This window comes from Aspergillus luchuensis, chromosome 8, assembly GCF_016861625.1.
Source record: "Aspergillus luchuensis IFO 4308 DNA, chromosome 8, nearly complete sequence".
NCBI classification, from domain to species: Eukaryota; Fungi; Ascomycota; class Eurotiomycetes; order Eurotiales; family Aspergillaceae; genus Aspergillus; species Aspergillus luchuensis.
Window position 1 is genome coordinate 594,428 of NC_054856.1, and position 23,537 is coordinate 617,964.

At 51.9% G+C, this 23,537-nt stretch overlaps 10 protein-coding genes across 10 annotated transcripts; 6 read left to right on the top strand and 4 right to left on the bottom strand.

Annotated features, from left to right (window-relative positions):
• Window positions 1-14: 14 nt before the first annotated feature.
• Window positions 15-2,860, top strand: CTR86 (Ataxin-10 homo-association domain-containing protein; the record flags this gene model as incomplete). The annotated part of the gene is made up of 2 exons (XM_041681197.1): window positions 15-202; window positions 313-2,860. 2 exons carry the CDS (start codon window positions 15-17, stop codon window positions 2,858-2,860), a joined length of 2,736 nt encoding a protein of 911 aa, XP_041548164.1.
• A 225-nt stretch (window positions 2,861-3,085) lies between these two features.
• Window positions 3,086-3,961, bottom strand: AKAW2_80204A (uncharacterized protein; the record flags this gene model as incomplete). The annotated part of the gene is made up of 3 exons (XM_041681198.1): window positions 3,086-3,363; window positions 3,476-3,859; window positions 3,946-3,961. The coding sequence occupies 3 exons, from the start codon at window positions 3,959-3,961 to the stop codon at window positions 3,086-3,088; spliced, it is 678 nt and encodes a 225-aa protein (XP_041548165.1).
• Window positions 3,962-4,985: 1,024 nt separating this feature from the next.
• Window positions 4,986-5,701, top strand: AKAW2_80205S (uncharacterized protein; the record flags this gene model as incomplete). The annotated part of the gene is made up of 2 exons (XM_041681199.1): window positions 4,986-5,031; window positions 5,097-5,701. The coding sequence occupies 2 exons, from the start codon at window positions 4,986-4,988 to the stop codon at window positions 5,699-5,701; spliced, it is 651 nt and encodes a 216-aa protein (XP_041548166.1).
• A 227-nt stretch (window positions 5,702-5,928) lies between these two features.
• AKAW2_80206A (uncharacterized protein) lies at window positions 5,929-6,675 on the bottom strand (the record flags this gene model as incomplete). The annotated part of the gene is made up of 1 exon (XM_041681201.1): window positions 5,929-6,675. The coding sequence occupies one exon, from the start codon at window positions 6,673-6,675 to the stop codon at window positions 5,929-5,931; it is 747 nt and encodes a 248-aa protein (XP_041548167.1).
• A 1,922-nt stretch (window positions 6,676-8,597) lies between these two features.
• On the top strand, window positions 8,598-9,536 carry AKAW2_80207S (uncharacterized protein; the record flags this gene model as incomplete). The annotated part of the gene is made up of 2 exons (XM_041681202.1): window positions 8,598-8,762; window positions 8,829-9,536. 2 exons carry the CDS (start codon window positions 8,598-8,600, stop codon window positions 9,534-9,536), a joined length of 873 nt encoding a protein of 290 aa, XP_041548168.1.
• Window positions 9,537-10,111: 575 nt separating this feature from the next.
• Window positions 10,112-11,664, bottom strand: PSA2 (mannose-1-phosphate guanylyltransferase; the record flags this gene model as incomplete). The annotated part of the gene is made up of 4 exons (XM_041681203.1): window positions 10,112-10,138; window positions 10,196-11,365; window positions 11,483-11,539; window positions 11,605-11,664. 4 exons carry the CDS (start codon window positions 11,662-11,664, stop codon window positions 10,112-10,114), a joined length of 1,314 nt encoding a protein of 437 aa, XP_041548169.1.
• Window positions 11,665-12,845: 1,181 nt separating this feature from the next.
• Window positions 12,846-15,376, top strand: AKAW2_80209S (putative dynamin GTPase; the record flags this gene model as incomplete). The annotated part of the gene is made up of 3 exons (XM_041681204.1): window positions 12,846-14,933; window positions 14,985-15,126; window positions 15,183-15,376. 3 exons carry the CDS (start codon window positions 12,846-12,848, stop codon window positions 15,374-15,376), a joined length of 2,424 nt encoding a protein of 807 aa, XP_041548170.1.
• A 612-nt stretch (window positions 15,377-15,988) lies between these two features.
• On the top strand, window positions 15,989-17,968 carry KRS1 (lysine--tRNA ligase KRS1; the record flags this gene model as incomplete). The annotated part of the gene is made up of 3 exons (XM_041681205.1): window positions 15,989-16,204; window positions 16,309-17,896; window positions 17,958-17,968. 3 exons carry the CDS (start codon window positions 15,989-15,991, stop codon window positions 17,966-17,968), a joined length of 1,815 nt encoding a protein of 604 aa, XP_041548171.1.
• A 1,541-nt stretch (window positions 17,969-19,509) lies between these two features.
• Window positions 19,510-20,300, top strand: AKAW2_80211S (uncharacterized protein; the record flags this gene model as incomplete). Its single annotated transcript, XM_041681206.1, has 2 exons — window positions 19,510-20,131; window positions 20,185-20,300. 2 exons carry the CDS (start codon window positions 19,510-19,512, stop codon window positions 20,298-20,300), a joined length of 738 nt encoding a protein of 245 aa, XP_041548172.1.
• Window positions 20,301-20,806: 506 nt separating this feature from the next.
• Window positions 20,807-22,384, bottom strand: cox15 (cytochrome c oxidase assembly protein cox15; the record flags this gene model as incomplete). The annotated part of the gene is made up of 1 exon (XM_041681207.1): window positions 20,807-22,384. One exon carries the CDS (start codon window positions 22,382-22,384, stop codon window positions 20,807-20,809), a length of 1,578 nt encoding a protein of 525 aa, XP_041548173.1.
• Between the last annotated feature and the right edge of the window lie 1,153 nt (window positions 22,385-23,537).

The window sequence follows — 23,537 nt, forward strand, 5'->3', positions numbered from 1 at the left end:
AAGCATCTTCAAAAATGGCCGACCGCACGGCAGCGGAGATCAAGCCGAAATGCACCCCCGCGGAGCTCATGTTGAAGGTCATTTTGACGGGGACCTTGAGCCACTACGAAACCCGCGGGATGATTGACGACAAACGCTTAGAACATATGCTCTCTGCCGGGAAGCAGATTCTATACAAGACACACCAGGAGAGCGATGTCAGGTACGACGATGTTTATTTCTTGTCTTGGATCGGAGTCACTGTCCAGTGGCCCACTGTCTCTCCGCCACCTACTTCCACTCCCGCATACTGACCATTTTCTCGTGTAACAGACATAACCTTGGCCTATCACCGGATATCTGGCAAGGCTTTACAGACGTACTGACGAAGGCGATCCCGGTCCTCGAATCCCAATCGTTTGCATGGAAGAGCCCCCCGACGGCAAATTACGATCATTCCTCTTCCAACCTAATAGCCTACAATTACTTTTCGCTAGTCAAGGACATTGAGCGCCTAAATGATCTCTGTACGATTGCCCGTAACCTCCTCGCCACCACGAAGAAGGCGCAGAACATGGCGGCGGAGAAAGGCTTCGATCAGAGAATCTTAGCCCTGGTAGATACTTGCGTTAGAGTAACCGCGCGAGGGTTTGACGGGGAGACGAATGCAAGGAACGAAGAGCGCTGGCAAAAGGTTGTTAACCTTTACAAGCGTCTCCTCATCACCTGCTTGCAGTTCTTGCATAATTTCATCATGCACAACGAACAACGCAAGATGGTGCTATGGTTAGATTTGTTTGGGTACCACTCAACTGGTGACTCGAACATTATCCAGCCCAGGGAGCCCCTTGACCCCGCTTGCAGTCAGCAGGAAGGAATGGCGCCCATTGTAAAGACCGGAGAGAGGATAGTAAATCCCCCGATAAGGGCTCTTTACGATCAAACAGCAGAGGATCTGCTCTTGGAAACCATCTCAAACTTCCCGAGAGAGCCTGCCACCATCAAGGAAGAGGCAGCCATGTTGCTTCTTGCTAACATCAAGGATCACATGGAAAAGCTGCTCGGACGCGATTTGACTGCCATACAGGAAATGGGGAAGGATCCAGAACAGGTGAAGGAGATTCGCGCCGCTCTTACCGCCATACTCGGAGCAAAGGTTGATGGATGGTCTGATCTCCAGGACAGGGCTAAGGACCTACCTCCTGCTCTGCCAGAAGATGAGCCGCCTCGCAAGAAAGCAATTGTCACGATTGATCGCAGCGCAACGGCTGGATTCCCACGTGTCTGCTGGACCGATCTTCCCGATCTTGGAGATTACGGTGCGCTTTCGGGTGGCGATGCGACAGTGATGGAGGAAGATATGAGCATGCCGCGTTCGGCACAGTCAGCGGCAGAAACTCTCCAGGAGGCTAAAGACGAATTGATGGCCCGGTTGCAGGAGAGCTCGCAGATTGGCGACGGTGATCAGGACTACGACACTGGTGATGCAGGCACGGTCGGTGACGATGACTCGCGAAGCCTGGAGGCTGTTGCAGACGGAAGTATGGAGGAAGAAGAGGAAGAGGATGATGAAGATGACGACGACTATCGCGGCCGGCCAGGCGACCAACAGCGGGGTCTCCTGACTGATATTCCACTCGTGCTGGGCCCGGCAGAGATCGAGGCACTGCCAATGATCATCCAGGCTGGTATCGTGGATAGTTTCGGCTTGAAGGGTGGGGAGAGAAGTGGCTCGAGGAATATGCAGGCCCTCAGATGTCACATTCTGCTCACTCAGGAGACGGGTAGGAACCTGCTTCGCGAGCTGCTGATCTTCATCGCTGCCTGGGATCTCCCTGACGACGAACTCTACTTCAAGATGATGGTTCAGATTATGGACGCGGTTTTGAGAAATGGTTTGATGTCTCATGCATACTCCGATTTCGGCCAACCCAAGGACATCATTTCGCCCGCGCAGGCGGTGGTTGTCAAGATTCTCACGCATATCTTCCGAGCCAAGTACTCCCCTGCATCGGTTACAGGATCAACCCAGCCCAACGGAACAGCGACTAAAAACCCGGCCCCGCTTTCTAGAGTTGACATCCTTACTGTCCGGTACATCTTCACCATCTTCCGCGGCAACATCATTCCCGAAACTTGCGCTTTGATCTACCTGCAGGGCCAGATCCGAGCTGGGCGGGCTTTGCCTGAGGACTTCCCCTTGAACCTCTGGGATATGGAGCGGGTGTACGAGGGTGTCTACCAATTCCTCGAGTTCTTTGCTGTGCTCACAGAGAACAACGACTGGAAGAACCTGTTGGTCAAATGGGAGATTGTCTACGACCTAGTCACGTTAATCAAAGAGCTAGAAGCCAGCATTCCCAAGGGCCAGCTGAGCGCGCTCAACCTGGGACACAACAACCCCTCCAAGGAGCCCCAGCACACGGCTCCCGCACCGGTTGCAGTTGAGCGCCCATACGACCCCGGTGATCCGGACCCGATTGATGCCCCCGGCTCTCGGGCCGAATCACCACCAATTACCGAAGATCCGTCCGAATTTGAGTGGCGCAACCTCAAGAAACTCGTCGTGCTTGTTCTGTCGTCTCTTGTCTGGAAATGCCCTGAAGTGCAGGACCAAATTCGTCGCTACGGTGGTGTCGAGACCATCCTGTCCTGCACCAACTTCGATGCACACAACCCCTACATTAAGGAACACGCCGTCATGTGCCTGAAGTTCCTGCTGGAGGGCAACCGCGAGAACCAAAAGATGGTCGAGGAGCTAGAAGCGCGGGAAGTGGTGAAGGATGACGCAGGGATGCTGGAACGTAGTGGACTGGAGGCAGTCATCGACAAGGCAGGCAAGCTGGCCATCCGCACAAAGGATGGAGCAGACAAGCGGTAGCATCATCGCCATTCATTCATAACGTGAACATGTACAAAAATATACACTACATACAGTAAATAGATATTACCATGCCATACCCAAAACTATATGCACGCATTTCGCTTCCACACCCACCCAACCCCAACTCCATACAAACCACTCTCACATACCTCATTATACCTCCCAAATTCAAACTCGCCCCCAACTCAACAGACCCTTCGCATAAAAGAATGAGACGCCGAATCAAGCATACATCCCATCCCACTCCTCCTCCTCATCCTCCTCCGCCAACTTCCTCCTCGCCTCGACCTTCTCCCTCTCCTGCTTAGCGAAATCCGTCCGATCAAGCGGACAAGTCCCCCTAAGCCTCAACCACGGCCTCACGCACTCCAAATCAAACAAATGCGTCGGATGGCACGGCAACCGCACCACAAGCGGATACTGATCCTCCAGGAACGGGTTATTGCATATCGGGCAGACCTGGGAAGAGTTCAATTGCGTGCGGGGGACGCGATCAAGCACTACACACAACCCACCAAGTACAAACAGTTAGCCAAACCAAAAAACCAATTTATACCAAACATCCGAAGTTTGTTGGGATAACGGTTGGGGGGGGGGGGGTTATCCACGCACTATCACAAAACTCCTCACTCGCGCCCTCCACCTCCCTAGGAGGCATTTCCGCCGTGCTAAGCAGACTCTGAATCATCGTTGTGAGGAGGTCGTTCTCATCGCCGCCTTCCACTTCTCCGATCGCGCTGGGGATCGCTGTTCCGCCGCCGCCGCCGTCGCGGCGCATCACGTCCAATGCCTCGGCTAGGGAATAGAATGCTGCACTGACGTCTCGGGGAACGGGGACGGCATGGGGACGATGGCGCGCTTCGTCTGGGGTGATTTCTGAGAGGGCGGAGAAGAAGGTTGAGAGGTCGGGACGACGGTGGCGGTGGGGGGTTGTGTTGCTGGTGGTGGTGTTGTTGTTGGGGGTTGTGGTGGAGGGGTCGGTGGTGTTGTGTTCCACTGTTTTTGGTTTTATTTAGTTGTTTGTCATTGGGTTTTGGGGGTGTGATGGTAGAGCCTTCAACTGGGAGGTGTGGATTAGTTACCTTCGTAGGTGGACATGGTGGTGGTGGTGTTGGTGTTGGTGCTGGCGCGGGGTGGGTGAGGGGTAGTAGTAGTCAGTTATGTGTGGGTTGGATCCCGGTGGGAGGTGGTGGGGAGTTGTTGATGATGCAACAGGGGGAATAAGATTGGTGTTGTCGTGAGAATGTGGAAAAGGTACCAGGTGTAGGATGATGGAAGAGAGAGCGTTCAAGTATCAAGGGCGATGCGGAGGCAGCAGCCCGATAACGCGTTTTTGCAGTTTCGGCTGCGGAGAAATCCTCGGGGACGGGGCTTATCACGCTACTGCTGATGGTGTGCTGACCGCTATGAATTTGGACTAATAACTACTATATTGGCTTGTAGGCTATATGATAAGAAAATAATAAATAATTTATTCCAGGTCTATGTTAAGCATTGATGGAATTGGACTCATCCCACGACCAAGACATCCACGAATTTGTTGTACACGTTCTATAATACATTGATGGATATTCTATAATGTACAGCGTAGCAACCCACGCTAACCTGGACTATACAAGTGATATATAGCCAAAAAAAAGTTCAGAATTATACACAGTGATCCAGCATCACCCACGTATCCGACGCAGATCGGTCTAGATGCGGTATGTGGAATTCGACGCCTCACCAGCTTGGCGGGGTCCTCGAGCGACCTTCGAGCAAGCAGTCGACAAGTGTCAACTAATGCGAGGCAAATGCAGGAGACAGCCCAATATGGGACCTGGCGAGAGATAGGGCAACATCGTGAATGCCATTCAAGCCCAGCTTCACTTCAACCCTGACGAACCTGACATAAGCAACCCGGCCCGTGTGCCAGTTCCAGTATTTTTTTATTTAAAAGGGAAGAGATCCTCCCCCCTCCCTCCTCCAGCTTTGACCCCAGAATCTCGGTGCGGGACCCCCCAACCCGCCCAAGGTTCTCCGTCAAAGGACAACCACAAACATTCCCCCCGTTCATGCATTGCACCACGGCTGCCCTCCCAAGTCCAAAGAAAACGGTCCTAGCACCGTTCTGCGCGCAACCATGACAAAGCGCAAGGTGTATTTGGACATGGAGGACTTTCATAAAGGTAAGTTCTTCGCGGTGCTACCTCAGGGGGCTAACGGAAGTTTCTAATCCATAACGCGCTCCTAGCGTTGAGATTGTTGGATGCCAAACTCGGCACGGATCCCATGATCATGGCCTTCGCCCCCATCCGGATGATCGTGGCAGGGGGCTTTTTTTCTGTGATGTACCTGAAGAACAGAAAGACAACTACGGACATGGACTTCCTGCTTGACCCGGAGTGGGCCAACGACGAGGATATCAAGGTTCCGTTGCAAAAGTCCATCCGGGAAGTCGCCAACGAGGCTCACTACATGGAGGACTGGGCCAACGAAGATGTGGGAGTGTTCGTTACAGAGAAGACGCGGAAGATCCTGATGGAGGACGCCATCAAGCAAAACATTGTCCTCTGGGCCAGTGGCACCCTGCTCGTATTTGCAGCACCTGTGGAATGGGCGCTGGAGCGGAAGTTGCGCCGCATCTACTGCGCGGAGAGGGGGCGCAAAGCGGAGCTTGATCTGGCCGATGCCGTTGCAATGCTCAAGTTCATGAAAGAGAGGAAGGGGGGTAAGCTGGATAAGGAGTACTGTCGCACGCTGAACAAGAATGGCTTTGATGTCATGCCAGACGTCGAGACCATGAACTGTGTGGCTGCTGCTTACAAGGCAACCTATGGCGAGGATGTGTTTCTTTGAAGCCATCTCAGTCCCTTGCAGGAGGGACTTGGTCTAATTGCTCCAAGTGCGGGATGATTCAGGTCCAAGTAGTTTGAGGGGCTGTCGCCGACAGTCGGGTTGCGCAATGGGCTCGCTATGAACTCGCGACTGTACTTGGCAAGGAGTTACGTGCACACCGCCAGATGGTGAAGCGGATAGTCCCCTTACTTTTGAGACAAAAAACGTGGTAGCGTAGGGCTTGCGGTTCAGATCGTATAAAGCCAGCCAACATTCGTAATGATGTTGCGGCGCGCAAAGATTTTATTCAATCCGCCGTCCTCTAAGACGAGTTTTCCTTCCAATATGTAACGTCCGGGTAGGCCGTCCAGGTCGCTGGCCGAGAGCGCCGGAACAGAGCCCGTCCATGCAGGACCTATCAGCGGTGTATACGGGGGCCACGGGTCGTCTTCCGTCTTTCGGATGATGTGCTTGCGGTTCCGACGCATTCCTAGACTTAGACGCCAATTAAACGCAACGACAAGTTCCTCAACGAGACATGCGATGATGGCATAGCGCACGGGATCTTCGTCCCTGGGGTCGCTGATCGACTGTAATGACCACCCCTTCTGATACCAAAAGTATTCAGTTTCGGTGCCTAAAACCTCGTATACACCAGATGCCATAGCTTCGTACATTCTATACAAACATCTCAAGGGAGTATCGCGAACGCGCCAGATTGGTATGCTCTCCAGGTCGATCATATTGTCGTGGCGAAGGAGAAGCAATTCTTCGTTTCCGATCATTTCCGCCGCCGGCATAACGTCGGACACGGGGAATTTCCACGAAGGGAACGGGATAAAAAGGCGTACCAGAGCCCAGACCGGGTGTCTCTCAAATGCCCGTAGTCTTGTCAGGCTGCCGCGTAGGTTTAACGGCGAGCGCCATGTGCGAAGCCGATGAATCCATTGTCGAATCCTTAGCGAAAGGGGCTTCTTGCGGCGGGGCGGCGGCATCTTCGTCTGTCTATCACGAGAAGCCGAATGAGTATTAGAGATGATTGGTGTTGGTGGGATAGACCCAGAATGGTTGAGGTTAACGCAGACACTCCATGCTTGTGAGGGTAGTGTTCTGAAAACGAGGAGACGAAGAGTGAATTATAGAAAGTAAGGACATGTTTACTGCATCGGTTCGCGCCGACCGGCGAACAGGCGGTCAAGCATGGCACTACCGGTGCACGGACCATTCTGGGTGCCAGATGAGATCATCACATGCACCCTCCACTTCACCTGCAGCTGCTATAAAGCCCATCTTATTGTTTCTTTGCTTCCCAATGCCAGATCCGCGCAAAGCGCCTAATGATTGCATGATGATATAGCCGGCATACAATGTAACTTCCACATACCCCAATAGTATGGTGGACCAATCGAAACCGGACGGTTGAGAGAGGATGCCACGATTGTGTCACAAGACAGGGCCAAGATTGTATTCCTTGCGCTGTTGGACGCCTGCTTGAACCTCATAATCTAGTAGTATACTTTATCGAAAAGGACCGTCCGGGGTGTATAACAGCAAGAGACGTGAGTTTGGGCAAAGAATGTAGAAGGCCGTCAGTTTCAAGGGCGAGCTCTAGGCCGTCTCTGTCACTCTGGATCAAAAGAAAAATAGCTCTTGAACTTGAGGAAACCCACGAGTCTACCAAAATGTCAGATCCATTTCGACCTTGAAAATCGCCCCAGAAATTTTCCACAAACGCCAGACTGCATCCTCGGATGGCTAGCAGTTGAACATGTTCAGTGTAGGGACTGCCTCCATTGGCTCGCCCTAAACTTCGACACGTCTTCGCACTGTGGAAGCGAAACGTGTCCTAGTGTTCTGATATTGCTCAATATGTCCAAGACCTGACAAGACAGAATGGAGTTGACACAACACCGTATGCATCGAAACAGCCATTGCAGAGTACTTCAGATCGATACGAATGCTGTATCCACGATGCCGTGAAGTGGCGGCATCCCGCAGGTGTGTATTGTGAGGGAGTACCTAACACGAATGACATGAAGCAGCTAGATTAGAGCGTCAACAGCTCTTTCGATAAATTTGAGAGCTACTGTTGACAGTTTGATGTGGAGAGCTTCTCATTAGTATTGTTATCCCAAACTAGTAACCATGAAGCACACTGAATGATTCATCGATGTGTTAAAAAGCAAAACAGCATGCATCTATCAAGCTCTAGCGTTCTGCTTTCATGAATAAGTGAACTCAAGATCACGCACGGTTGTATTCATAGATAATATGGTGTAGTAAGTAGTAATAGTAGTAGTAGTGAAGATGCCCACTGGTTCCTGAGTGGATCCATGGACCAATTAGGCAGATGTCAGGCACGTGTCAAACTGTCCTCCACAATCACCAAAATAAACTTATACCATGCTAACAATCATTAAAAGGAGTATCAGCAGGAGCATCAGCATCACTACCACGTTAAATTAACGGGTGGCCTGGGGGAGGCTGGAGAACAAGTTAAACTTCACACTGGCCCACAGGTAAGACGCCAACCGCGAGCCACGCACAGTTACCGGGGCAGATTCATCAGCAGCGGCGTCATCCTCCCCCGAGCCGCTTCTTTCTTTAGCAACACCCGCAGTGGAGTCGCGATCGTCCACCACAGCGAGGCTTTGCTCTTTGCATGGCAACTCTCGTCCGTTTGCCTTTTGACTTTTCTCCTGTTTGTTGTCATCTCTCACTTCCCTTACTTTCTCCTTCTCTTCCTTCCTCCATCCATTTGGTACATGAGAATATCTTAACATCTATCGCGCTGCAATCATTCCGCAGCGGATCGACATCTCAATTCCTTATCGACGACTTGGATTCTCGATCTCATTCCACCCCACACCCACACCCGCCGCGATTGGGATAATCTCCATCCCAGCGCATCGCCAACATGCGGTCCAGAGCATCAGTCAAGCCCTCCCAATACCCCCCGATTCCATTCCATACCATTCGCTTGTTCGGCCTGATTTCCACCTTCATTGTGGGCATTATCTTGGCCGTATTCATCAATCAACTGCATAGCAACAATTACAAGCTCCCGTGGGCTTTCCTAATCGTAAGGCAACCGCATTACCCACCATCTGTGTTATACACTCCACTAACAACCATCTCAACTCATCAGCTCCTCATAGCCACCGTCTTTTCCCTCCTAAACTATATCCTCACCACCCTAACCCACTGCTGCTATGGCCTCTCTCCGCGCCTCAACCTCGTCACCAACAGCATCGTCCTCATCCTCTGGCTTATCGCCCTCGGCCTCCTAAGCTGGAGCATGTCCCATACCATCCTAACGACCTGCAACACAACCTACTGGGGCACCTCCACCGGCATCAGCGTCTGCAGGATCTACAAGGCCCTCTTCACCTTCACTATCGTCGCCGCGACCTCCCACATCGCCGCCGCCGCTCTGGACGTCATCGTTTACCGCCGCCAAACCCGCCTGGGCCAATACGACCCCATGGCCAGTAGTACCGCTCTCAACGACTACAAGATGCACAACCGCGACAGCAGCATCATGTCCGGCGGCGTTGGTCCCTACCCGCCTGATGAGGCCGACCACCCCTATTACGCCAATCACCCCCAACAAGAACCCTTGTACCAGCACGCCCCGGAACCGTTGTACCACCCCAGCCAGCGGATGCCGCCCCCTCCTGCGTATGGGGCTGGCTCGTTGGAGCAGCACCATGCCGATGAGGCGGAGGAGTACTCCGATGCGGCTCCGGTGCAGGGACGTCGGAAGCCAAGGGTGAGGTTTAGTGCTTACGGGGGTACTGCGGGTTATAGTCAGCCAACGGAGCAGACGAGTTATGATCCGGCTGCGTATCGGTAAATGATCATGTTGGGGGTGGGTGTACGCGTTCCACGAATGCAGAACGGTCACGCGACCCCCTTGGGACAATCATCTGCGTGTTGTCTCTGCGTGAGAGCCAAGTCAGCTTATCTTGGCTCGTTCATGCCCTTCGAACTGAACTGATGTGTTACGATCTTGCATTGTAAAATGGGTATAGTTCCTTGACTTTTGAATAGGTTCATATGCTGGCGGGCGTAATGCAGGAACTTTTTACTCTTCTTTTATTTGTCTTCAGCGATAATGCCACTTGATCTGGTTGTCATATGACTTGGATAGCTTAGTATTAGATACCTGAATGCCTTATAGCACGTACTGGGACGATAATCCAGCTTATGAACAGATATTAGCATATTATTTGGGAGATGTCCACGGACACATGATTCATTCATTCATGGTCCGTTTCTAGGTTGGAGCTAGATCTAAGCACGTGTTTCGGTAATCCGACCGCCAACAAGGGCGTAGCCAGAATGGTCAAAGGGACCAAGGATAGAGGAAAAGAGAACAGATATCATAGAATATGCATGTCACATCCAAAAAAACGTCACATGGTCCTTTTACATGATAACCTCGTTGGCGACGTCCTAAGAGTATTGTTAGCCTTATGTTTCGAGATGATGTGGATGGATGGGGTTACATACGCGCTTCAATTCCTTAAACGGCAGGCACACACAGTTCTGTACCCGTACCTCGTCACCCACGGCACACTCCTTGCCCAGGATGGTGATGCTTTGAACCTTGATGCCGTGCTTGACAATGCTGGTCGAGTGGCTGCCCGTGGGGATCGGGGTACCCTCAACACGGGCCCAGGCACCAACGCGGCTGCTCCAGCCGATGATCGAGTGCATCACGCATGCATCGTGCTTGATTTCGGCGTCTTCCAACACGATCGAGTCCTTGATACGAGCGCCTGCGCCCACGACCACACGGGGTCCAATGGAAACGTTGGGACCCAACTTCGCTGTCGGGTCCACTGTTGCGGAGGGGTGGATATAGACTGGGGGCACGATGGCAGCGGAAGGAGGGGTCAGTTCGTCAGATCCGGCCTGGAAGGCCTTCTGGAGGTAAAGGGCGTTGGCGGGCACGGCGGAACCGGCCGTCTTGATCTGGCGCCAGAAATCTTTCGTCTCGTGGACGAAGAAACGGTTGCTGTCGGCCAGATCGGAGAGGATATCCTGTTCCAGACGAAGGACTTCGCTCTTCTCTGCCTCGTCCTCCGCTGCGATGAAAGAGGACTCCAAGTTCTCGGACGAAGGGTATGACAGCAGGCGAGGGCGGGTGGTACGGCGCTTGATAGCACTGCGGATGGAGGGGAAAATGCACTCGGTGGCGAAGAGGTAGACACCGCAGTTGATGAGGTTGGAGATGTGCGACTCAGGCTTCTCAACGTAGTGCAGAACCCGTCTGGTATGGGAATCGGAAACAATGCAACCGAAGTTGGTGGCGGCATCGTTGTTGACTCTTGTTCCAAGGATAACGGCCTCCGCATCCTTCTCCTCGAACAGCTTGAGCATCTCGCCAAGGGGGAAGGAGCAGCAGACGTCAGCGTTGAGGACGAAGATGCGCTCGGGCTTGCCCTTCAGGATGGCATCGCGGAAATGGTAGAGACCGCCAGCGGTGCCCAGAGCCGTGTATTCACGCAAGTATTGCATCTTGAACTGAGGGAACTCCTTGGCGGAGTCCTTAATGAAGTCGCGGAAGACGGTTTCATCGTAGTAGCCGACGAGGATGACCTCACGAATATCGGGGATCTTGGCGAGAGCTTTCAGGCAATGGTGGATAATAGGATGACCGGCGACTTCAAAGAGGGGCTAACAAGGAATCCAAGTGTGAGTAGCGGCGACAAAGCTCGCGGGTGACGAAATCGTGGGTTGGTGCGGAGAGGTCCATGAATTGCGGGATAGCTAAGGTAGAGAGGGGCAACCAACCTTGGGCATGTCAAGGGAAAGAGGCCTGAAGCGCGTTCCTCTAGACGGACCTCCGACCTAAGTAAGGAAAAATTCCGTCAGCGAGATTGATACAGGAGGCAGAAGTCACTAGCGTCACATACCAAGATCACAGCCTTGGTGGAGGCCACGTTGGTGTGCTCCCGCACTGGAACTTGAAGCATTGGAAAGGTGGGGGATATATAAGTGGGGGGTTGGTGTTCAGGAATGAAAAGTGAGGCCAAATCTCGAGCACAGACAGATTGATAGATTAGAATCTGTAAAGAATTTTGGGAAAAGGAACGAGGGGAAAAGACGCAAGACAAGACCGAGGGGGAGCGAGCAGTAAGTTGTTGTCCAGGCCCACCGCCAGCTCTCCTTAAGTCTTAGCGCTCTCCGGAACAGGTCAGGAGAAAGAGAGAGCCTGAGAGAGTGACACGGGACTGAATTAATGGATTCAGGTGCCATTGGTTGGCTGGCGGCACCTGACTGGCTGACTCCTCTCCACCGCTTTCAGCCTGGGGTTTCCACATTTCTCGGGGCCATCTCTCCATCTATCTACTTACTTCCTCACCTTTGGTACTACGGAGTACGGAGTACTATCATATTACTTATAGCTTGCTGGGTTGGGAGCGTAATTCATGGAAAATGGATATATCAACTCACTGTCAGCTCCGACATCATCACATACCTTTTTCAAACAGTGGCTGCTTCTCGATACTAACCCAGTCCTCCAATCATGTCCGACAACACAGCAATCTTCCCGATTTGGCTTCGTTTCATGCTGCTGTCAGGGTTCCTGCAGATGTTAAATTGACCTCTCTGGCACAATCTTTCTATAGATCTCCCTCTTTTCTTGCCGTGTTTACACATCCATTCACTCTATATTTCTGTTGGTAAATTGATCATGGCCTGCATCTCTAGTTCTCGCTTGGACTCAAAACCTCCTTTGCCCCCTACCATTCACTGGAAAAAAAGTGCTTCATAACACCCCCCCCCCCCCCCTCTCAACGTCAAATCTCTTCTTTCTTCTCAACTGAACTTTGTCTGTTGAAAAATTCTGTACTTCTATCGCACAGTCAGGCTTTCAATAGCACACTTTTCTGCATTAGTCTGAGATTCTTTTCGTCTCATTGTAACTCTCTGTTTCTCACTTCACTCACGTTCTTTCGATCCCATCAAGTCTCTAATCTCCTAGGCCCCTACGGACCGTTTATGTCATTACTCACCCTGGAGATACGACGAACCCCATTCAGCAATCAGACGGCTGAACGAGAGAGTATATCTCCCAGTGAGTATTACTGACCGATTCAACTTCTAACCATCACTTACATCTAAGTTCTTAGCTATCTCCCAGGCTAGCAAGATGGCTCCTCCCGAAGCCCCCAATGTGGACTCCATAGATCTGATTGCCAGCGACATGAAGGAGCTTGTTCGGAAGATCCAGGACCTACGCCACCTCGGAATTGAGGACAAGATGATTGTGCTACCCAAAATCTGCGTCATTGGTGACCAGAGTGCCGGTAAGAGCTCTTTGATCGAGGGAATGAGCGAGATCAAGGTGCCACGAAGCGCGGGGACATGCACCAGATGTCCAATGGAGATCAATCTCTGCGAAGGGGAACCTGATCAGCCCTGGACTTGCAAGGTCTTCTTGTCGCGGAAGTACATGTATGATGCCTCTAAGAAGGGCTGTAAATTTTCGAAGAAGTCCCAGCCCCTCGGACCTTGGCTGGAGCAAGAACAACAAGAAGATGAGCTTTTCACAACACTGACAGACAAGCCCGACCTCGTCGAAGTGATTAGATGGGCGCAGCTCGCCATTTTGAACCCAGGCAGACCTTCCAGCGAGTACTTGCCCGGGCAAAATAGTGAAACAGATCCTGATTACTGTCAAGTAAAATTCTCACCCAACGTCGTGCGCTTGGATATTGCTGCACCGGGATTTCCTAACTTGTCATTCTATGACTTGCCCGGTGTCATCAGCCAAGCCGAACAGGAAGGAGAACGCTATCTTGTTCATCTGGTCGAGAACCTTGTCAAGCACTACATTTTGCAGAAGCACTGTATTGTCTTGCTGACGTTGCCAATGACGAATGATGCCACAAATTCAAGCGCTGCAAGGATCGTGCAAACCACCTCTGGAGCGAACGCAAGGGCAATGGGTGTTCTGACAAAGCCCGATCGCATTCAGGCAGGAGAATCTTATGCTCAATGGATTGAAATACTCGAAGGAGACAAGTTCTCGCTTGGCCACGGGTACTTTGTTGTTCGTAACAATCCCGACCCCGCGGTCGAGCACTCCGTCGCTCGAGAAGAGGAAGAAGCCTTCTTCGCGGGAGAGCCCTGGGCCACTGATCTGGCTCTTTATCGAGACAAGTTCGGGACCCGAAATTTACAGGCGACACTCTCCTCGCTGCTTCTTGAGCAGATTCAAGGATGCCTACCGGATTTTATTAAGGAGATTAATGCCAAAGCAGAGAGAATTGAGGATGAGCTCCGGACTCTCCCAGATCCGCCCTCTGCGAATGTACCATATATTATTTGTGGAAAGTTAAACCAGCTGAAGGAGCAAATTCGCGCTCATCTTGATGGTGGGTCAGCAACTTACCCCATGCTGAAGTTATGGTCGCATATTGCCATGGATTTCAAACGAGCCCTGATTACGACTCGGCCCACTGTGAGAATGCTCTCTCCAAGTGATAAGTTCCCTGGCCCGACGGACCGCGATGCAGAGGGGAGCGATTCAGACTGTGAGATGACAACGGTCCCGCAGCCAGTCAAACGCAAGTCACCAGGGGAGCCTGGAAATATCTCAAGCGTACCAGAAGCGAAACAACAGCCAAATCCAGCTACAACCGGGACCAGAAATGGATTGTACTGGACAAACCATTTCGCCAAGTTCAACGCTCCGGCCCTGACGTTTACATGGGAGATGATTCGCGAAATAAACGAGGATTCGTATCGAGCTGGACTGCCGGATCAGACGGACCCGAAAGCCATTGAGATCATGAACCAGATGAGCGTGAAGCACTGGTACGACCCCCTGTCAGTGTTCCTGGTTGCCACCTATCGCCTTGTCCGGGAGATGCTGCACAAGCAGCTAAATGAAGTCTTTCTGCAATATCATCAAACGGGTCTCTATCGAGAACTCAAGCGAATCATTGACAGCTTTTTGTATAAGCTACGAGCTGCTCATTTCGAGCATGCGCAGGAAAACTTCAGCATTGAGTATAACAAACCGTTTACAATGGCACTTTCGGCATTGGACCAGTCAATCAAGTCTGCTTGCAGCTTTCTTGCGGAGAGGCGGCGTTTTGCTCGTGCTGGGTCCTACCTTGATGCTCAGGGAAAGTACCCTAGAGGAGACGCCCGACGTGAAGCTGAGCTCAGAAAGCTTACAGATGCCGAGCTGGGGCGCGACCAGTTCTCGCAGGAGCTGACCATGATGGCGGTAAGTCGATCTCGTGCCAAAATTTGAGTAAGACCTAACTGCCCTGGCTAGACAAGTCGCGGGTACTACGACTTGGCGAGTTCGCGGTTCATTGATTCAATTTGCCAGAGCGTGCACACTAAATTGTTCGCAAAATGTCGTGACGACCTCATCAAGGAGATCGAAAGAGAGCTTTGCATCTTCGATGAAAACGGTATGTTTCACCCATTCTATCAGGAATTAGATACTAAGACAATTCCTTGCCTTCAGCATTGGAACGATGTCTTGAGCTGATGGAGGAGGACCCGGACCGCCAGAGACGCCGTCAATTCCTTCTCAGAGAAAAGGAGCGAATTGATAAGGCCCAGGAGTGGCTAAACCTAGCGAGGAAGGAGGATGACCAGGAAGACCCATTCGAGAATGTGAGGATTAAGTCACAGCCTCCTGATGATTGGACCATTTAATTGCGGCTTGGCGAGCGTCGTGTGAGCCTTTTCCTGTCCACAGTGCGTGGCTACAACAGAATCTACTTTGGCGATTACATGTGTTAGGCTGGTGACCGGATTTTACGAGTGGCCATGTTGGAAAAGTATGCAGTTGAAGCTGGAATGGGGATGGATGATGGATGGATTGACCGCAAGCATCGAGGCGGGGTAGGGAACCCCACTTTGGTGCCCTAAGCCCTAAACCCTGCTTGCGATAGACTCGAATGGTGTATGGCAGCGTGTAACCAATGGAAAAGGAGAGATGTCAGTTAGAAGGATTAATAGCTCTAGAATGCAAACTAATGGGGAAACTCGGTACTTCTTGCTAGATTTCCGCAATGATGATAAACAGGAGCCCGAGTCCAAAGAACAGACGATTACTTAAGGACTGGCTGGGCGGGGTGGAAGCTGCCCCTCGCGGTGCCCAATGAGGATCGCGGGCGGCGACTCCCGCCCAAAATTCTCGCTCCCTCCGACTTCAGCCCACCATCTTGTGTGTCATCGATCGATCCCTCCACTTACCTTTCTTTCCCTTCTCATAGTCTTGTTCCCACGGTGATTGATACTGAGCAATTACCCCCGTCCATCACCATGGCTGATAACAACGCTGTTAAGGAGGCCGAGGCCTCCATGGCCAACCTCCTCCTCGATGAGGTGACCGGCGAAAAGGTCTCCAAGTCCGAGTTGAAGAGACGCCAGAAGAACCGTGAGAAGGAGGCTAAGAAGAAGGAGAAGGAGGCCGCTGCTCCTCCCAAGGCCGAGAAGAAGACCTCCGCCGAGGATGATGAGGCCAACCTCACCCCTAACGTGAGTCATTTTTCGCCCATTCGTCGCTGGGGGGCGCTTCTTTGTGTGCTGTCGGGGGATCCATTGTCGCATCTCTGCTAACATCCCCGCTCATTTCTGTACAGCAATACTTCGAGATCCGCAGCAAGAGAATCAACAAGCTGCGCGAGACCAAGAACCCCGACCCCTACCCCCACAAGTTCCAGGTCACCGATGATCTGCGCAAGTACCTCACCGATTACGAGGGTCTCGCCAAGGGCGAGCAGAAGCCTGAGGTCGCCATCCGCATCGCCGGTCGTATCTACACCAAGCGTGCTTCCGGCGCCAAGCTGATCTTCTACGATATCCGCGCTGAGGGCGTCAAGGTCCAGGTCGTCGCTCAGGCTCAGCACGCCACTGGCGGCGTGCCTTTCGAGGCTCAGCACGAGCACCTCCGCCGTGGTGACATTGTCGGTATTGTCGGTTTCCCCGGTCGTACCAGCCCCAAGAACCGTGCCGACGGTGAGCTGTCCATCTTCGCTACGGAGGTGGTCCTTCTTTCTCCCTGCTTGCACGCCATCCCGTCCGAGCACTTCGGTCTGCAGGACAAGGAGCAGCGCTTCCGCCAGCGCTACCTGGACTTGATCATGAACGACAAGTCCCGTAACGTCTTCGTCACTCGGTCCAAGATCGTGCGCTACATCCGCAACTTCTTCGACAACCGCGACTTCGTCGAGGTTGAGACCCCCATGATGAACGCCATCGCTGGTGGTGCCACCGCCAAGCCCTTCGTTACTCACCACAACGACCTCGACATGAACCTGTTCATGCGTGTTGCTCCTGAGCTGTACCTGAAGATGCTGATCGTCGGTGGTCTCGAGCGTGTGTACGAGCTTGGTCGTCAGTTCCGTAACGAGGGTATTGACCTCACCCACAACCCCGAATTCACCACTTGCGAGTTCTACTGGGCCTATGCCGATGTCTACGATGTCATGAACCTGACCGAGGAGCTGGTTTCCGGTCTCGTGAAGCACATCACCGGTGGCTACGAGACCACCTTCCACACTCAGTCCGGCGAGACCTACAACGTCAACTGGAAGGCCCCCTGGCGCCGCGTGGAGATGATCCCCGCTCTTGAGGAGGCCACTGGCGAGAAGTTCCCTCCGGGTGACCAGCTCCACACTGCCGAGACCGGCGAGTTCCTCAAGCGTGTGCTTAAGAAGACCGGTGTTGAGTGCTCTCCCCCGATGACCAACGCCCGCATGCTCGACAAGCTGGTTGGTGAGTTCATCGAGGAGACTTGCGTCAACCCCACCTTCATCACTGGCCACCCCCAGATGATGTCTCCTCTGGCCAAGTACCACCGCCAGAACGTCGGTCTGTGCGAGCGTTTCGAGGCTTTCGTCTGCAAGAAGGAGATTGTCAACGCCTACACCGAGTTGAACGATCCGTTCGACCAGCGCCTGCGTTTCGAGGAGCAGGCCCGCCAGAAGGACCAGGGTGACGACGAGGCGCAGATCATCGACGAGAACTTCTGTACCAGCTTGGAGTACGGCCTGCCGCCCACTGGTGGTTGGGGTATGGGTATTGACCGGTTGGTCATGTTCTTGACGGACAACTACAGCATCAAGGAGGTTCTGGCCTTCCCCTTCATGAAGGAAGACAAGACTGCACATGATACCAAGCCCGCCGCGGAGGTGGTTGGCATTGAGCCTCAGGCTGAGGAGGGTATTGGTGAGTCCACCATTTTGGTTTCCCTTGAGAAAACAAACGAATAGCTAACGAACGATTACAGCCCACAAATAGATAAATGTGACGAACTGATTATTAGATGTTAGTATTTTCTGATGACTAGTTGCATGGTATTCGGATGTCAATGAAGAAATGCATAAAATGATTATAGATGCCAGGATGTAGTAAATATCCTTTTCTCTCTTCTTATGTACTTACCTTATCCCCCTTATAGTATCTACCCCACAAATTGTAATAATGTCCCCCAAGATGAAGGCAGTAAAACAGAAGAGAATAACTTGTCAAAATCAGCTGCGGGCAGAACAAGAGTGTGATCTCCTTTCGGGACCGCAGTCCGATGACCCTGGATAGCGGTGCCTTACCCCTCGGCCATCTTTTCTACTATTGGAAAAGGGCTAAAGTGTGGTTAGAAGACTGGTTGCAGGATTCTAACTGCATTGCTGATGTAGGAGGATATTCTATTGTTGTGTCGTCGGACTTAAATGGGTTGGATATAGAAGTTGATGTGGGTACCGGATATGGTTTAGCGCCCGAGTCATGGAAACCCAGGACCCACCCACTACGGCGTTATAAAGCGGTATTGCCCAAGGCCATCAAAATACTGCCACACCGCACCGGGATTTTAACAGAATCTCAGGTGAGCACTTGGAAACTGTATGTTTCCAAAACCCGCTAAATCCGAGGTTTTTTGGTCGAGGTTCACTAGGTTCTGCCGCTGCTGGCGGTCAATAAAGCGGTAAGAGTAATTGCCTTCCATCATTTTACCTCCCTCTATATGGATGCCTTAGGCAGATGTGTATAGATTTGCTTTAATGACAGGATAAGTAATGTAGAAGGGACTGTACTAGTAAGTATGTCACTGTTACAAGTTTAAGCATGTTATATGGGGTAGCTTCCGTAGAGGAATCCTAGTGATGAAGATGATTCGGAGTTTTCCAGTGGGGAATTCCCATGGAGGACGATAGAGACTTGATATCATGCTTGGTTTGTATATACTTCCTTTTTGCTAAATAGGGCAAACTCTCTCTCTTACTAAGTTTACTACTTCTTCTTGGCTTCCCTGAGTATCCTTTTCGCAAGCTGGTGCATACGTTCAGGGTTACTGGTGTTCTTGATCTAATTCTTTATCAAAAGAAAGGTTGTTACAAGTACTGGTTATTATTGATGATGATGAAGTAGTGGAACAGCTGTAAGTTCCGTTAGAATTGATAGACATGGCATGAAGCCTCAATTACTGGCAGGAGTTGAGTGCCTTATTCCTTGGGCTGGGCATGTTAGTAGTTATTGGAACATCCCTTGAAGCTTAATAAGTCTAATCTTCATTTCCCTTGAATCATGATAAATAAACTATGAGCCGCGACGAACATGCCCTGCATAGAGCTTCAACACTCCCATAACATACCTCTACCACGCCGGCATTTCCCTGCGCAACAGCTTCACGTCTCCACATTTTCATTCCAAGACAAGTGTTCTAGAAGGCAGAGAAGAAGTATATATACTTCGGAGATTTATCTACAAACTTGTACCTCGATTACACTTCGACCATTACAACTAGTAACACACGTGAGACATCTAGTTTCATTACTCGTATCGCCATGGATCCCCAGCCCGCGAATCCTCCAAACGACACCGCCGCAGAGGCGAGCCCAGCCCGCGAAGTCCACACCGAGTTCCGATACCTAGAAGCCTACGAAGACGTCTGCGACAGATGCGACCTCTTCAACATGCAGAATGCCATGTCGCAGTGTCGATCATGTGGATGGCGAGAATGTCGTGCATGCACGATCGAAACTGGTGGACGTCGAACCCATCGGGTCCAAGGCAGGACGCATTTCTCACCCGTTAATGTAACTGAGTTACTGGCCCAGGCGACTGCTGATCATGAACAGAGAGTGGCGAGACTAGGGGGATGGATGGCAATGACTAGAGGGAGGGGTCGTGCCCGAAGATGGATATATACTAGTAGAAGGAGGGAAGAGGAACAGCATAGAGGGAGGGGGAGGAGAAACCGACGAGGGCGCCGGGGGAATCGCCAACGTTGTCAAGCACCAGCACCAGCACCAACCCCTGAAGCTACCGCTGCTCCGTCCCCGGCAGCTTCTCCTAACACTGAGGAAGCAATATTGAATGATGCTCGAGCTCCCGAAACAGCAGAAGGTGCGGAGATGCTGTATGCTTTGGGCCTCGAAGATTCTGCTAGTCGCAGAAGTGAAAGTGGTAGGTGAATCACAGTAGTTTAGAAACGGAACTCCTTCTTACAAAGCTCATAGAATCCCCTGCCACTGAGGAAGAGAGACGAACTATACGTGCTCCCTTTCTCATCCTGGCGAAACGTGCCCGCGAAGAATTCGAAACCCAACAGACAGACAGGGCAAGTGAGGAGTGAGCGTGCCATATCAAACAGATAACTATCTGTTGATGTGCTGTTATTCGACTTTTGCTCCTGCAACGAACTTATGCACTTCGGCTTCATTATGTGTCATAGTGACACGGTATCATTTCCCTTCAGTTCTCTGGAAAATCGTTGGATATTCTCTGTTTTTAAATGCTTGCACACTGGGTGTGGGACAGACGGGCAGAAAAGACATTCCGGTGAGAGAGATGAGAGCTGGATTCCATCATAGGGAAAATACTTTGAAAAAGGTAAGGCACCGATCCCTTCGCCGTTCTCCGGTAGGTCTGTTGCCTGATGCCAGCAGGAACTGGATTGTGAGTACTACCATGGCAGGATTGAGCTAATTCGCCAGAGGCAAATCCAGTGGTACGTGATCATATTGTACAAATACGTGAAGTAGAGATTTTAGTAGACATACAGGGCCACTCCGTGGCAGTATAATACATGTAGATGTAGTCCAGAACTCCTGCCTGTTCGTCCTATTCCACCGTTGACCCTCAAACTCTCCGGGGAGCATGGGCCGCGGCATTAGCGAGAGCCTGCCCACGGGCCTTGGCTGCCATCTGAAGCAGCTTAGCCGTCCTAGACGGGTGCCAGACACGGCTTCCCAAGACAAGCACCCAGGTAAGAAGGAACAGACTGCCCGCCTGGTGGGCAGAGGCCAAAGGCGTGGGAACAAGGTAAAGAAGAGTCGAGATACCAAGACCAACCTGCATGCAGGCGAAAGCGACCACACCGTGGACACCCTTCTTCGCAGCGCGGGGCAAGAGGCGCTTCATGGTGGGGGATCTGCGAGTGTAGGCCCAAAGAGCCATGATGCTCGTGAAGGTAGTCATGGCCAAGGTGCGGTGGTCCAATTGCACCAGGGAAGGATTCTCCAACATGTTCCTCCACCAGAGGTCCGACCGGTCCTCGTGGCGAGAGTAGCGTTCATCAAACAGTTCAGACTTAGGAGGAGCCAGGCCATTACCCATGAACGGGAACTCGTTGTAGATGAGACCAGCATCCAGGCCAGCGACCAGGGCACCCGACATGGCAGTCACGAAAACCAAAGCAGCCAAAGCGGCAACGGAGCGACGGAAGATCTTGAGCTTAGGGTCACGAAGCGAGTCCAGAAGCTTGATTCCAGCTTCCGGGTCCGCGAGCAGACGGTGGGAGCGCAGAATGGCAAGTCCGTTCCAGAGCATAGCAGTATAGCAGACGAAAGCTGCACCCAGATGCGCCGTCAGACGGTACTGGCTGACACGAGGGTGGCTACCGGGAGCAAACAGATCATCCTTCAAACCAGACTTGACCATCCACCAACCGATGAAACCTTGGAATCCAATCAAGCCCGCAATACCAGCGAGGCGCAGAGACATGGGCTTGCTGACCTTTTTCGTGGCAACGAAGTATGCGGCCGGGAGCACGAACGACAGGCCGACAAAGCGGCCCCAAAGACGGTGGATCCATTCCATGTAGTAAATCGATTTGAATTCGGAGAGGGTCATATGCGGGTTCAGGAGTTGAAATTCGGGAGAGGCACGGTACTTGGAGAATTCCGACTCCCAGTCTTCAGCGTTCATTGGGGGGAGGGATCCGGTGACAGGGCGCCATTCGGTGATACTCAGACTACAAGATGGCTGCGTTAGCATTGGTCTGCAACTTAGCAAATGGAGGAGAAGACCATACCCTGACTCAGTCAGTCTGGTAAGGCCGCCAAAAACGACAATGCCAAACACACTGGCCGCGCTGGCCAGCAGCCAGTAGGCCACTTTCTTGTCGCTCACATCCGGAAAGCTAGACTTGGCTTTCGCGGCTCCTTCCTGGGCAGCAATTGCCTCCGGCGCTGCTGATCCGGAAACATTTCTTCTCAGACTGGACGCAAAAAGCTTTCTGGCCCTGGACTGCAGGGCAGAGTTGGCTCTGCTGTTGGTGTTCTGGGCGAAGGGCAAGGCGGAGAATTGTCTGCGGAAGGCGGACTTAGTCGCGAAGTTCTGGGTACGGATCAAACATTGGCGGCAGGTGAAGAGCTCCCTCGACAGCCGGGGAGACAAGCTTCGCAGCAAGGGCACGGAAGGCCCGAAGGATGCCATGATGGGCGGATGAGGAGAGAATGAAGCTGTCCAAGGCTTGCCAGGCCAGAATTTCTGGTTGGAATTCGGCGAGTCTCGCGTTCGGAAGCCCGAAGGCCGAGACCTCGCCAACCAATCAGAGCACGTCAATTTGTTGCCGATCGATCAGCCCATACACCACTAAGTACATACTGCTATTCTATACATTCTACCTCACTTGGTAACATCTCTCTCTTTCCCTACTCAACACCCTTGTCTGTTGCAACGGTGTAACATCCTATCGATTTAGCTTACACTGAAGTTGTATAGTCACTCAGCCAATCTGACTTGATATACAGAATGGTCAAGGCCCCTTGCTTCAAGCCGTGTGAAAAGTCATAGCCTTGATGAATGATCACCGGTTATTACAGTTCCTCTACGAGTGTGAGAAGATTCCACACTTCGTTCGATCGCTGCATATTAGACCGTTAAGGCTCTCAGCACGGTGTTTCTCCACCACGTTTAATGTCACAGACAGTTGTTGGGTGAACTTATGCATCGAGGAATATTCACTTTCGAATCCTGGAAGCCACACCTTGGCAAGCTATAACCGATTTTTCTCTCTGAAAATAGTCTGTGACTATCTGAAATGCCACGCGGTGCTGAGGTCTTACCTCTGGCTCCTTCAAAACAGCGAGGTCCAAGGGACCAGTTAAAAAGCGCCTGAAAAGCACAGCCACTCAACTGAATAGCTATTCCCCATGCATTTAAAATACTGTTGCGTGCATTTGAAGCGGCTCATATACAAATGGGCCATTTCTTTGTCAAGAGGAAAAGCATCACCGTTGACTTGGCATGTTGTATCAGTTACAGGCGAGACCGATATTCTCTGGTGCTGAAAATCACCGCAAGGGTGCATACACTAGAGCTGCCCCCCTCATTTGCTTCGGGACTCCTCGCAAATGATTTGTGAAGCTGTGATATTATCGCTGCGGGGTCCTGCAGCATCTCATAGACTCCAGATTTTCCTCCTCTTTTCCCCTCGGAATGCTCGGGGCCCCGCACTAGTGGGGCCGAATGCAGGGTATCAAACACCAGATACTATCTCAAAAACTCTGTACGAATACGAAATCCTGGGTACGAATACGAATTCCTGTGATCGGTTACAATAAGACCGACCTGTATTTCTTGCACA